The 12491-nt window shown below is 47.3% G+C and overlaps 1 protein-coding gene across 5 annotated transcripts in view; it reads left to right on the plus strand.

The window, feature by feature from the left end:
• The window catches only part of FHOD1 (formin homology 2 domain containing 1), a 65884-nt gene that overhangs the window by 15004 nt on the left and 38389 nt on the right, over positions 1-12491 (plus strand). For all 5 annotated transcript variants that reach the window (XM_077288786.1, XM_077288789.1, XM_077288790.1 and 2 more), the window contains exon 2: positions 6823-6929. In XM_077288786.1, the coding sequence (XP_077144901.1) occupies positions 6823-6929 (107 nt within the window). The remainder of the gene's footprint in view (positions 1-6822; positions 6930-12491) is intronic.

Raw genomic sequence — 12491 nt, forward strand, 5'->3', positions numbered from 1 at the left:
AAACGACTGCTCGGATTGCCCCCGATAACGTCTACCCTCTTCCCCGATGACCACTCGTATTGGCCCCTATGATGGCATCCAGATTTCTTACAATCCTAAATGACAAATCACCTTACAAATCGCTTCCTGCCCGTGACTTTCAGCCTCCTCCACAGTCGTCTGCTCACACTGTGATCGCTGGGGGCCGAGAGGACCGCCGAAGATAAAACATTTCCATCGATCAGTCATCCAATCTGTATGGGGGGCCTCCAAATCATCCGATAATCAGCCAGTGCTCGTTCTACAGTCATGGCCAAAAGTTTTGAGAATTACACCAAAATTATATTTTCACATGATCTGCTGCCCTCTGGTTTTTATTAGTGTTTGTCTGATGTTTATTTCACATACAGAAATATAATTGCAATCATATTATGAGTACCAATAGGATATATTGACAGTTAGAATGAGTTAATGCAGCAAGTCAATATTTGCAGTGTTGACCCTTCTTCTTCAAGACCTCTGCAATTCTCCCTGGCATGCTCTCAATCAACTTCTGGACCAAATCCTGACTGATAGCAGTCCATTCTTGCATAATCAATGCTTGCATTTTGCCAGAATTTGTTCGTTTTTGTTTGTCCAGCCGTCTCTTGATGATTGACCACAAGTTCTCAATGGGATTAAGATCTGGGGAGTTTCCAGGCCATGGACCCAAAATCTCTGTTTTGTTCCATGAGCCATTTAGTTATCACCTTTGCTTTATGGCAAGGTGCTCCATCATGCTGGAAAAGGCATTGTTGGGCGCCAAACTGCTCTTGGACGGTTGGGAGAAGTTGCTCTTGGAGGACATTCCGGTACCATTCTTTATTCATGGCTGAGTTTTTAGGCAAGACTGTGAGTGAGCCGATTCCCTTGGCTGAGAAGCAACCCCACACATGAATGGTTTCAGGATGCTTTTCAGTTGGCATGAGACAAGACTGGTGGTAGCGCTCACCTCTTCTTCTCCGAATAAGCTGTTTTCCAGATGTCCCAAACAATCGAAAAGGGGATTCATCAGAGAAAATGACTTTGCCCCAGTCCTCAGCAGTCCACTCCCTGTACCTTTTGCAGAATATCAGTCGGTCCCTGATGTTTTTTCTGGAGAGAAGTGGCTTCTTTGCTGCCCTCCTTGAAACCAGGCCTTGCTCAAAGAGTCTCCGCCTCACAGTGCGTGCAGAAGCACTCACACCAGCCTGCTGCCATTCCTGAGCAAGCTCGGCACTGCTGGGGGTCCGATCCCGCAGCTGAAACAGTTTTAAGATACGGTCCTGGCGCTTGCTGGTCTTTCTTGGGCGCCCTGGAGCCTTTTTGACAATGGAAGCTCTCTCCTTGAAGTTCTTGATGATGCGATAGATTGTTGACTGAGGTGCAATCTTTGTAGCTGCGATACTCTTCCCTGTTAGGCCATTTTTGTGCAGTGCAATGATGGCTGCACGTGTTTCTTTAGAGATAACCATGGTTAACTGAAGAGAAACAATGATACCAAGCACCAGCCTCCTTTTAAAGTGTCCAGTGATGTCATTCTTACTTAATCATGACTGACTGATCGCCAGCCCTGTCCTCATCAACCCCCACACCTGTGTTAATGGATCAATCACTAAAACGATGTTAGCTGCTCCTTTTAAGGCAGGACTGCAATGAAATTGAAATGTGTTTTGGGGGTTAAAGTTCATTTTCTGGGCAAATATTGACTTTGCAAGTACAGTAATTGCTGTTAAGCTGATCACTCTGACATTCAGGAGTATATGCAAATTGCCATTAGAAAAAATGAAGCAGTAGACTTTGGAAAAAGTATTTGTCTCATTCTCAATTTTTGTCCATGACTGTACAGGCGATCAGATCGTGTAAGCGATGATTCAGCAATCGGCAGCACATCGCCACATGTAGGTGAGTAATGTGCTGGCGACAACATGACGTCTGGAGGCCGGATGCTCTTATTAATGGTCGTTCTGTTCACATAGGTTTTTGTCGGCTCGTGAAAATCAGCGCTGGTCAATTTGTACATAACTGATCTCCGCTCGTTAACGGGCTGAGAATGGCCCATCTAAATGTTCTGTAAATAACCCTGGCGGATGATATCGGGGGCATCGAGCAGATACATTTCAAGGCATCCTTCCTTTTATGTTTTCAGAGAAGTCCTGAAGAAGAGGGACGGAGTGTTTTCTGGCAGGGGGACAGACAACGGAGGGTTTTCTGGCGGGGGAGCGGACTGACAGAGGGTTTTCTGGCGGGGGGCGGAGCATTTTCTGGCGGGGGGACGGATGGCGGAGGGTTTTCTGGCAGGAGGACGGACGGCGGAGGGTTTTCTGGCGGGAGGGCGGAGGGTTTTCTGGCGGGGGGACGGACGGCGGAGGGTTTTCTGGCGGGGGGACAGACGGCGGAGGGTTTGCTGGCGGGGGACGGACTGACGGAGGGTTTTATGGCGGGGGACAGACGGAGGGCGGAGGGTTTTCTGGCGGGGGGCATGGACGACGGAGGGTTTTCTGGCGAGGGGACGGACGGTGAGGTTTTTTTGGGTGAGGAGGGGGCTCCAGAGGAGGGACAGAGGTGTCTAGAGGAGACAAGTGACTAGCAGCGGTCCTTTCCCCTCTGCCCATTGGAAAAACATGAATGATCTCCAAGTCTGTGGCGGTGTGCAGGGATTTGCCAACCTCTCGGGGGGTCTTCCTACTTCCCAGAAACCTACCTGATAGAACATAAGACTTTTGGGGTGTGATGTAGGTTGTGACATTACTCGGAGTGACACCTCGCCAACGGGGGGTGTTATCCCGCAGATTATTACATGTCACTTCTGCTTCAGGTGAACTTGGTATTACTTTGTATTAAAGGGTCAGGCACGTGCTCTGTAATTTCTCTCGTCTGGCCGTGAACAGTAATGAGGGATTTAAAGGGGCCGCAGATGGGTCACTGTGATCTGAGGATTAACCTGAGCAGATAGCGGCGTCCCTTTAAGGCTGCTCCTCCGCCTGGGTGTTAATTATTGCCCTGCACCGAGACACCACATCCCCTTCCTTGTCGGCAGTAATGCTGCAGGGCCACTCCGGCAGACACCTTTCACCTCTTCATGTTTGGTGGCGGTCACGTTCCTGGCAGGGAATGGTTTATCGCCACCACATGACGGTGGGGTTTATGCAAATCTACTTTTGGTACCTAAGGGGGAGTGGTCACACACAATAGATAAAGGTGACGCCCACTCTGATTAAAGGACTAGGTGAGTGCCAGTATGGCCGCCATTACAGCGTCACCAAATCTGTGCCATGCAGAAGCTTGGAAAAGCTGGGTGACCACCTGATTATTGTCCATAGTCAAACTGAGTGGGCAATGTGTCTTCTCAGTAGGAAAGCTGGGTGGGCCCCTGTGCTGCTGCGTGCCCAGCTTTCCAAGGCTTCCCCTTTATTTCTGTGCCATGATGATGACGGCGGGTTTCTCAGGCAGCTGACTACTCCATTGTTCCTTTATTTCGGCCCCGCGGCGCTCTCTTCCCACTAGGACGGGATAAACCAGTTTACTGCTTGGGTGAAGCGGAGTCCCTTTTATTAATAATGTTTTTTGTTCTTCCTTTCATTATAGTCCCATGATCTGTATGAGAGGAGTTGGGATGTGGCGAAACGCAGGGACATCAGGGGGGCGGTTCTGTGGTGGCTAACGATATGATCCGTCTTGTATAATGGAGCGTTCTTGGCTTTTCTGCTCCGCGGATATATAAACAGTCGTCATTCATAGCGGCAATAACACAGAGATCACCAGTGATTTGCAATCATTGAAATCTTACCCCCCTCAGTCTCCTACACCGCGCCATTCTCTGCATTACAATGGCCGGCGACACCGTACATTGGCCCCTCTTCACTTCCATTTTTTTTTATTTATTTTTTTACCTCCTTGCCTTCAATTTTTTGGGTCAATTTTTTTTTTTTTTTTTTTTTTTTTTTTATGGTTGAAGTGTCTGTTTTATCATTACCATTCCAGGGACCATTACTACTGGGTGTCACAGTACGGTGTTAATGTACTGTACAACAGGGCCCTAAGAAGTCCAAAAACCTTTAAAAAGGGATTTTACCATCTAAGAAGAAAAGTTTGCAGTCACTATAGGAGAGTCAAGATTGTTTTTCTTAAACCGGAAAACCCATAAAAATAAGAAATATAAAATTATGTAATTAATATAAAATTATATAATATATAATTTAATATACATTTTTAAAACTTTTTTATATTAATTTATTACATAATAATTTTACATTAGATTATATAAATAGTTTACATTTATTATGTAATTTATATTGATTGCATTATATTTGTATATTTTATTATATAATTTTATATTTTTTATATATATTTATTACATAATTTGTATTTTTTTTTTCAGTTTAATAGTGGTTTCTCCGGTTTAAGAAACAATCTCGAGTCCTCTCTAGTGACTGCAAACTTTTCTTCTAAGATGGTAAAACCCCTTTTTAAATGTTATTGGGCCCTTTAGGGCGCTCTCGTGTACAGTACATTAATACCGCACTATGACGCCCAGTCACAGGTGCACAAACCCCTTCAATAGGCCCCTCAGCTGCCATGACGGTGCCACCCGCACCCTACAGTTTTGGGGGAATGTGGTCAATGGGCATTTACTGGCCAACTTTCCCCTTTGTTCCAGAATGGCACAATGCACTGTAGTTATTTTTGTTTTATTTTTATAATCTAAGTTTTTTTTGTTTTGTTTTTTTTCAACTTTTTTTTATATTCTGATGTTTCTTTTGCCTTCAGTGTTCTGAGCCAGGAAGCGAGCGCGGACATCCAGCTCTATCCTTCACACCGCCCTCTCCTGCAGCCGCTCCTGCTATTTTTGTCCCCGGGCACAGAGGCTCTGAGAATAGCTGCGGTGTCCGCCCTCCTCGCGGCCGTTGATATTCTGTGTCACCATCCCAGGCCTCCTGTGTAAACAGTGACATTTTCTATGGGGAGAAGCTTTGGGAAAGGCGCTGCTCTTCGTAGGACAGACCGGGCGGAGGCGGCACCGTCTTAAAATCTGGAATTCCTTCTGCAACTTTCCAATATAAATTGTATTTGTTCCTCAGAATTAGAATCTCTGCTTGCTGTCAGTGTGAAAATTCGCCTTCACAGCTGATATTCTGGTGCAGTGTCTGTTTCCGGATCCAGAACAGTAAAGTGATTTGTGCTACATTTCTCACGCACAACGTTGTCTCAGAGTTTGGCTGTAAAGGCATGCTGAGCGTTGTAGTTCTTGAGGCACGGTTTTGGACACCTGTGACTGTTGAGGAAGGCTTGTCAGTACATGCTGGGACTTGTAGTGACATAAAAGCCAGCTAAAAGTTGTGCTGCAGATACTGAACTAATGCAGCTGAGAACAAACAGGTTAAACTAAAGTCTGCTCCTCCTGTCGGCTGCTTTTCCCATCAGTTTTTTTTTTTTTTTTTCCTTCTGTTTCATGTAAAGATTTCTTCCTTGATCTGTAAGGAATGACGGCTCATCTTGGGATGATCCCGTGACGTTCCCCAGTCTTCCTGGCCTTTCCCCCAGCCCCCCTAACCCATCCCCCGGCTGCAGATCCGTGTCCCGCAGCTCCCCAGCGCCATAGAACAATTATTGCTATTTGTTCAGCTTGAGCAGTTTTTCTTCAAGTTTTCTGATGTTGGGCCAAGGTGTGGAGTGATGAAAAGATGCACAGATCTCTCTCCCGGAGCTGTGAAAATGCGCATAACCTGCCTTCCAAAGACGCTCGCCCCCCCATAAGAAATAACGCCGTGCGTGTTTAATCAGCAGAATACAACCCTCATCGTTGGTAGGAGCGATGGCTGATGGTGGAAGGAGACTCCCGGCCCCAGGCTGCTTTCATCATATATAGACCGGTCCAGCCCGACATTAGGCAAGTGGGCTCCTTATGAGCATCAGTATGGGGGGCATCTGACCAAAGCCCCCCAAACAATGTTTACACCGACACAGTGCCGTACACACTGGGAAAAGAAGCTTAACTGTAACAGTCCCAATCGTCAGGCATTGAGGGGTTTTGCACTTATGTACATGATGGGTGATAAATGTGTAATCACGGGTCTGACCGCTGCAGCCCCCATTAGTCAAAGGTCCGAAGTCCCCTGAATGTTGCAGAAGCTCGACCACCGCTGCGTGCACTGTGTCATAGTGGTGGTCACACATGCTCAGTAGCGTCCCATGCACAGAAAGAATGCAGGACCCCCGTTCTCATAGTGTCAGCCATCTTTTATTAGATGCCATCTTTTACACCAGCCGCTGCCGTAGCCTCGTCTCCTCCTGGAATGGCCCCTGTGTTTTCTAGACGTTTTGCTCGTATTTGTTCGCCCTGTTGGGGCCATTACGTAATGGAACAAAATTCCTCATGAATATGGTCACCACACCAGCAACGCCTCGGGATCTGGCAGGGCGGACAGCGAAGGTGGCTGTGGAAGTGCTGTTGTATGGCTCGCTCTAAACCTCGGGGGTCTATTGTCAGGGGCGAAACGTTCCAATGCTACATCATGGCTGCTGCGGTCACTGATTTACAGCAGCGGCCATTTAAAGGGGCATACACTACAGTATATTCCTAATGAAGGGTCTCATGACCAGTGAGAAGTGTGCGTCATGGCTGACCTGCCGGAACGACCGCCTTCCCTGTAAATATCGGCCTGCACCTCGTGACCGCACACGGGGCTAATCACCAAGTTAATGAGGCCGGGATGTGACCTGTGCGCAGTGCTGGAGAGGCTGTATGGCAAGGTGACTCTTCCCTCAGAGCTGCGGTGCTCGTCGCTGTGTCGGACTAACCTCCTCTCTCCGTTTCTCCTCTAGCTGGAAGATTGCACGTTGCAGCTATCGACTAACGGGAACTACCTGGACATCGAGCTCTCCCTGGCCGAGCAGCGCGACTACCTAGAAGCTTTCTTCGAAGACATAAGGTACAGGCGGCACTTTTATCCACGTCTGTATCTTTCTGTATGGCGTGCACCTTGTGTGCGACTTCTAATGTTGTCTGTCCTGAGAACGGGGAGGGATTCTTAAATCTATAGTCACCTTGGCTATCGGTCACCTCTGCAGTCCGAGTGGTCGGTTACCCCAGTAAGGAGCGTGCGCTGTCTGAAGGTTCTCTGAATCTTGCAGATCCTCCTTGTCCTCGTCCTCCTCCGATGCCACAGAGGCACTGGGGTCTTATAGAGCTGCAATGGGGGGGGCTCAGTTTGGACCAGCATCGTATCCTCCATGCTATTGGTCCAGAAGGCATAGGACGTGGGTTTATAACCTCGCTCTGGTGGTCCCCATCTGTTTTCTCTACTTTCCTGGAGCGACAATGTGTTGCACATCCACGTGAGCACCGCTGCAGCCACTCACAGGTTGATGCGATCATGCTAAGGCCAGCCTCACACTCAGCGTATGTAAATACGGTCCGTTTTTTACGGCCGTAATACGCAGAAAAGTCCCCAAAATAGTGATCCGTATGTCATCCGTAGGCAGGGTGTGTCAGCATATTTTGCGCATGGCATCCTCCGTATGTAATCCGTATGGCATCCGTACTGCGATATTTTCTCGCAGGCTTGCAAAACCGACATCTAATGGATTTATGTGCTCAAATGATCGTTAAAACATATATACAGTGTATATCTATCTATCTATCTATCTATCTATCTATCTATCTATCTATCTATCTATCTATCTATATATATATATATATATATATATATATATATATCATTGAGACACATATATATATATATATATATATATATATATATATATATATTCTGTTTTTATATTTAATTCAGCGCGATATATGTGAAAAGCCGGTAATTCAATTGCCGGCTTTTCATTTCTCCTTCCCAAACCCGACAAGATATGAGACATGGTTTACATACAGTAAACCATCTCATATCCCCTTTTTTTTGCATATTCCACACTACTAATGTTAGTAGTGTGTATGTGCAAAATTTGGGCGCTGTAGCTTGTAAAATAAAGGGTTAAATCGCGGAAAAAATTGGCGTGGGCTCCCGTGCAATTTTCTCCACCAGAGTGGTAAAGCCAGTGACTGAGGGCAGATATTAATAGCCAGGAGAGGGTCCATGGTTATTGGCCCCCCCTGGCTACTAACATCTGCCCCCAGCCACCCCAGAAAAGGCACATCTGGAAGATGCGCCTATTCTGGCACTTGGCCACTCTTCCCACTCCCGTGTAGCGGTGGGATATGGGGTAATGAAGGGTTAATGTCACCTTGCTATTGTAAGGTGACATTAAGCCAGATTAATAATGGAGAGGCGTCAATTATGACACCTATCCATTATTAATCCAATAGTACGAAATGGTTAATAAAACACACACACATGATTACAAAGTATTTTAATGAAATAAAGACACATGTTGTTGTAATATTTTATTAGACTCTTAATCCATCTGAAGACCATCGTCCTGAAACAAAGTTAAAAAAACAAACAACAATATTCCATACCTTCCGTCGTTATGTCCCACAATGTAAATCCATCTGAAGGGGTTAAATCATTTTACAGCCAGGAGCTGTGCTAATGCACTCGCTCGTACCTGTAAACCCCGGGTACTGAAAGGAAAACTGGGTGATCTGTAGTTGCCTTGAGTTGCGGTGATGCGCCCCCTGCTGGATGTCCTCATATGAACTCGAGCGTGGGAACTTTTCCAAGGCTCAAGTTCATGAGGACATCCAGCAGAGGGCGCCTCACCGCAACTCAAGGTAACTACAGGTCACCCAGCTTTCCTTTCAGTACCCGGGGTTTACAGGCACGAGCGAGTGCATTAGCACAGCTCCTGGCTGTAAAATGATTTAACCCCTTCAGATGGATTTACTTCGTGGGACATGACAGATCATCGGAAGGTATGTATATTGTTGGTTTATTATTTTTCAGAGCGAGGGTCTTCAGGTGGATTGAGAGAGCAATAAAATATTAAAACAACCTGTGTGATTATTTCATTAAAATACTTTTTAATAAGGTGTGTTTTTTTTTTTTTTTAACCCTTTCATACAATTGGGTTAATAATGGATAGGTGTCATAATTGACGCCTCTCCATTATTAATCTGGCTTAATGTCACCTTACAATAGCAAGGTGACATTAACCCTTCATTACCCCATATCCCACCGCTACATGGGAGTGGGAAGCGAGTGGCCAAGTGCCAGAATAGGCGCATCTTCCAGATGTGCCTTTTCTGGGGTGGCTGGGGGCAGATGTTTTTAGCCAGGGGGGGAGGCAATAACCGTGGACCCTCTCCAGGCTATTAATATCTGCCCTCAGTCACTGGCTTTACCACTCTGGCGGCGAAAATTGCGCGGGAGCCCACGCCAATTTTTTCCGCCATTTAACCCTTTATTTTACAAGCTACAGCGCCCAAATTTTGCACATACACACTACTAACATTAGTAGTGTGGAATATGCGAAAAAAAAAAGGGGATATGAGATGGTTTACTGTATGTAAACCATGTTTCATATCCTGTCGGGTTTGTGAAGGAGAAATGAAAAGCCGGCAATTGAATTACCGGCTTTTCACTAACACCGCTGCGTATTTCTTGCAAGTCACACTGCTGGTCCGTGTGGAATCCGTATTTTTCTCGCCCCCATAGACTTTCATTGGCGATTTTTTTTTTTTTTCGCAATACGGTGACAAACGCAGCATGTTGCGATTTTCTACGGCCGTAGAAAGCCGTATATTACGGATGCGTAATATACGGCAGATAGGAGCTGGGCCATAGAGATTAATTGGGCCGTGTGTAATGCGTATTTTACGGACGTAGTTTATGCGCTCATACGTCCGTAAAACTCGCTAGTGTGAGGCCGGCCTAACATGTATAGCGCATAACTGATTAGATGCAGTGGTCACACGGATGCAGTATTACAGGAAAATCCACATCGGCAGGTGGGCGGCCCAGATGACGAACCTGACGGGGCGCCGGCATTGTACCGATGCAGAAGTGATCAGTGCCAGTGCAGAGTCATATAGGCAGTGTTAGAGGCAGTTTATAGGCAAAGCCGGGCTTTAGTACGGCCTGTGTGAACTTGCACTTACAGGGGTTATCTTGTGGCTGATGGCCAGAACGACAGTGCGGATGTGGCCCCTGCACGCGTTATGTAAGTGCCGCTGCTGTATGAGCGCTGCACCTGCTGCTCGGGAGTGTCCCTGGAGATGAGCGACACATACGTCTCACTTCTCTCTCCAGCGTTGCTTCGCCTTACCATACATGTCGGCACTTCTCCACCTTCTCCAAGATCTCTGCTTGCTGTCAGAGGAGAAGAACTTTTTTTGTTTAAACCTTGAATTGAGCAGAAAGTTTTGCAGGATCTTGGTTTGGGGTCCGTGCATCATTGCATGGCACTGTGAACATTCTCGGCTGGCACTCAAGAGCTGGCATCTTGGACCCCTCCGTTATGTCTCCAGGGTTTAGTAAATCCCAGAGACGTCCAGGATTTCAGCTCTTGGGGAAGTTTGCAGGACCCTGCCATGATGTGGACACCGGAGCAGAAACTCTACTAGAGACTGAATAATGCCCCTCGTCGGCTCGGTCTCTGAGTCACTGCCTGCATTGTCTTCCAGAGCTGCGGTCACCATTTTGCCAGCTTCAGAGCTGCAATCACCCAGCATTCTTCGCTCGTGCAGCATCATCGTAGAGCGTTTTTTGGTGACTTGTCTTCTGGGGCATGTTGTCTTTGCACCTACTGATAATTGCAGCTCATTTGTGAACCGATATTCTGTGTTTTGGGATTGCTATTTAGGCGATTTTCTTGGAGGATTTTTAAATCTGTGCCTGTCTCTTTAAGCATAACCATCCAGGTGAATGTTCTGGGTGCGGCCCCCGGCATCTCCTCGTCTTGGCCGCCCTTTACATCGGCGATCCCCCGGGACGTGTGGTACGGAGACCTGTGTTGTTGGGGCGTTGCAGAAGAGCGGTTGCCTGGCATCTTTGGCACAGACTTCTGCGTGCGGCTTCTGATAACTATTCCCACCTGCTGCCGACATGTGGGAGGATTCCCCTGAGATATGGGGGTTCTATAGGGACAAGGGCAATGGCTACCAGGCTTCTAGAGAAGGTTTTATAGGGGAACTCTCCCCCGTGCTGTGCATTGCTATTACTGCTGCTCCAGTTGTCAGGTTCTGAGTGCCTTCCCCTTTAAGGTCGGTTCTGTACTGAATGGTCCTGGGCTTGATACATAATGGCTCCTCCGTTGTATGGGGGGCTCCAGCGTGATATAAGTGGGCGGTTATACAGTTTATAGACCTCCCCCATCCCCAGCCGTTATTACAGGAGGAAGGGGCTGCGGTCAGAGATCTGCAGGGGAGGACGCGGCTTGTGGTCTGGGCTGATACAAATACCACATGCAGGATGCAACTGGTGTAGGGGGATAATGGCAGAGGATGTGAGGGCTGTAATTAGGGAGGTCGTGTTCCTCTTCATGTTGTGTATTGTTATATCGCACCCAAAAACGCAGTTTATTAATCTTCAGCGGCCGCCACATGGATATTACTTTCTGACCCTGTACAGCCATTGTGGAACTACAGCTACCAGTAGGCCAGGAGACTTCAGAATCCTAATACAACACTTTGCGGTCTCTTTTCTAGGAAGCCCTTTAACTCTGTTCCTCCTGAGCCACCTGGTTCATGCATGCTGCAGGACATGAGCTACATGTAATCTGTGCATTTTAATAACTTTATTGGTAATGCCACAGCTCATCATTTAGTGGGGGTGTCCAGTGTCGCCCAGTAACTACCTCCTTTGTCCCTCATTCCTGACTGGCCTATATAGTGGGTAGTTTGCTGGTCAATGTGTTGTTAGCACAGTTGACCCCTAATGGGGGCTTACAGGACCCCCTTCCCCCACCATCAGCCTTTCTCTGTGGTGGTGGTGGGGGTCTACAAGCTGAAAAACAGCTGTTCAAATGGGCAATAACAAGAGCAGGTTGTGGGGGACCGGCCATGAGGGGCTTGGGAAATGCGGCCTCTGTGATGAAGTGTGACACATGGGGAGAGCAGGCTGCGGAGATAAGAGCTCAGTCTGTGTCCCGGGGAGGATGAGAAGGACCGTCAGTGCTGGCAGGATGACGCAGGGCAGAGGGTGAGTGCTGCGATGGGACCGCGCTGTATACAGGGGGACAGAATAGACGGCGGTGATGGTACAGCTGGATATGTACATTGCAGCAGCCAGTTACTGCTGTGTAGTCGGGAGATTGACAAGAGGGAGGAGCCGGGATTTCTTAGGAGGGGGCAGAGGTCCTTGCCGGTGTGGGTTTTGAGTTTTGCAACTTTCTAATATGCTAATTAATTTCTGTAAAAGCTGAATATTTCTCGTAGATGAGCGTCTGGTACAGTGTGTCCAGTCTGTGTCTGATCGCTTGTTACAATGTATCAGTCTGGAGTAGGATTCCCATACATTTGTCTTCTAAACAGACAGGACCTGGTTCTATGTTTTCATCTTCTGGACGGAAACCAGAATGTTCTCATTCACTGACAGCAAGCG

The sequence above is a fragment of the Ranitomeya variabilis genome, chromosome 2 (assembly GCF_051348905.1).
Source record: "Ranitomeya variabilis isolate aRanVar5 chromosome 2, aRanVar5.hap1, whole genome shotgun sequence".
Classification (NCBI taxonomy): domain Eukaryota; kingdom Metazoa; phylum Chordata; class Amphibia; order Anura; family Dendrobatidae; genus Ranitomeya; species Ranitomeya variabilis.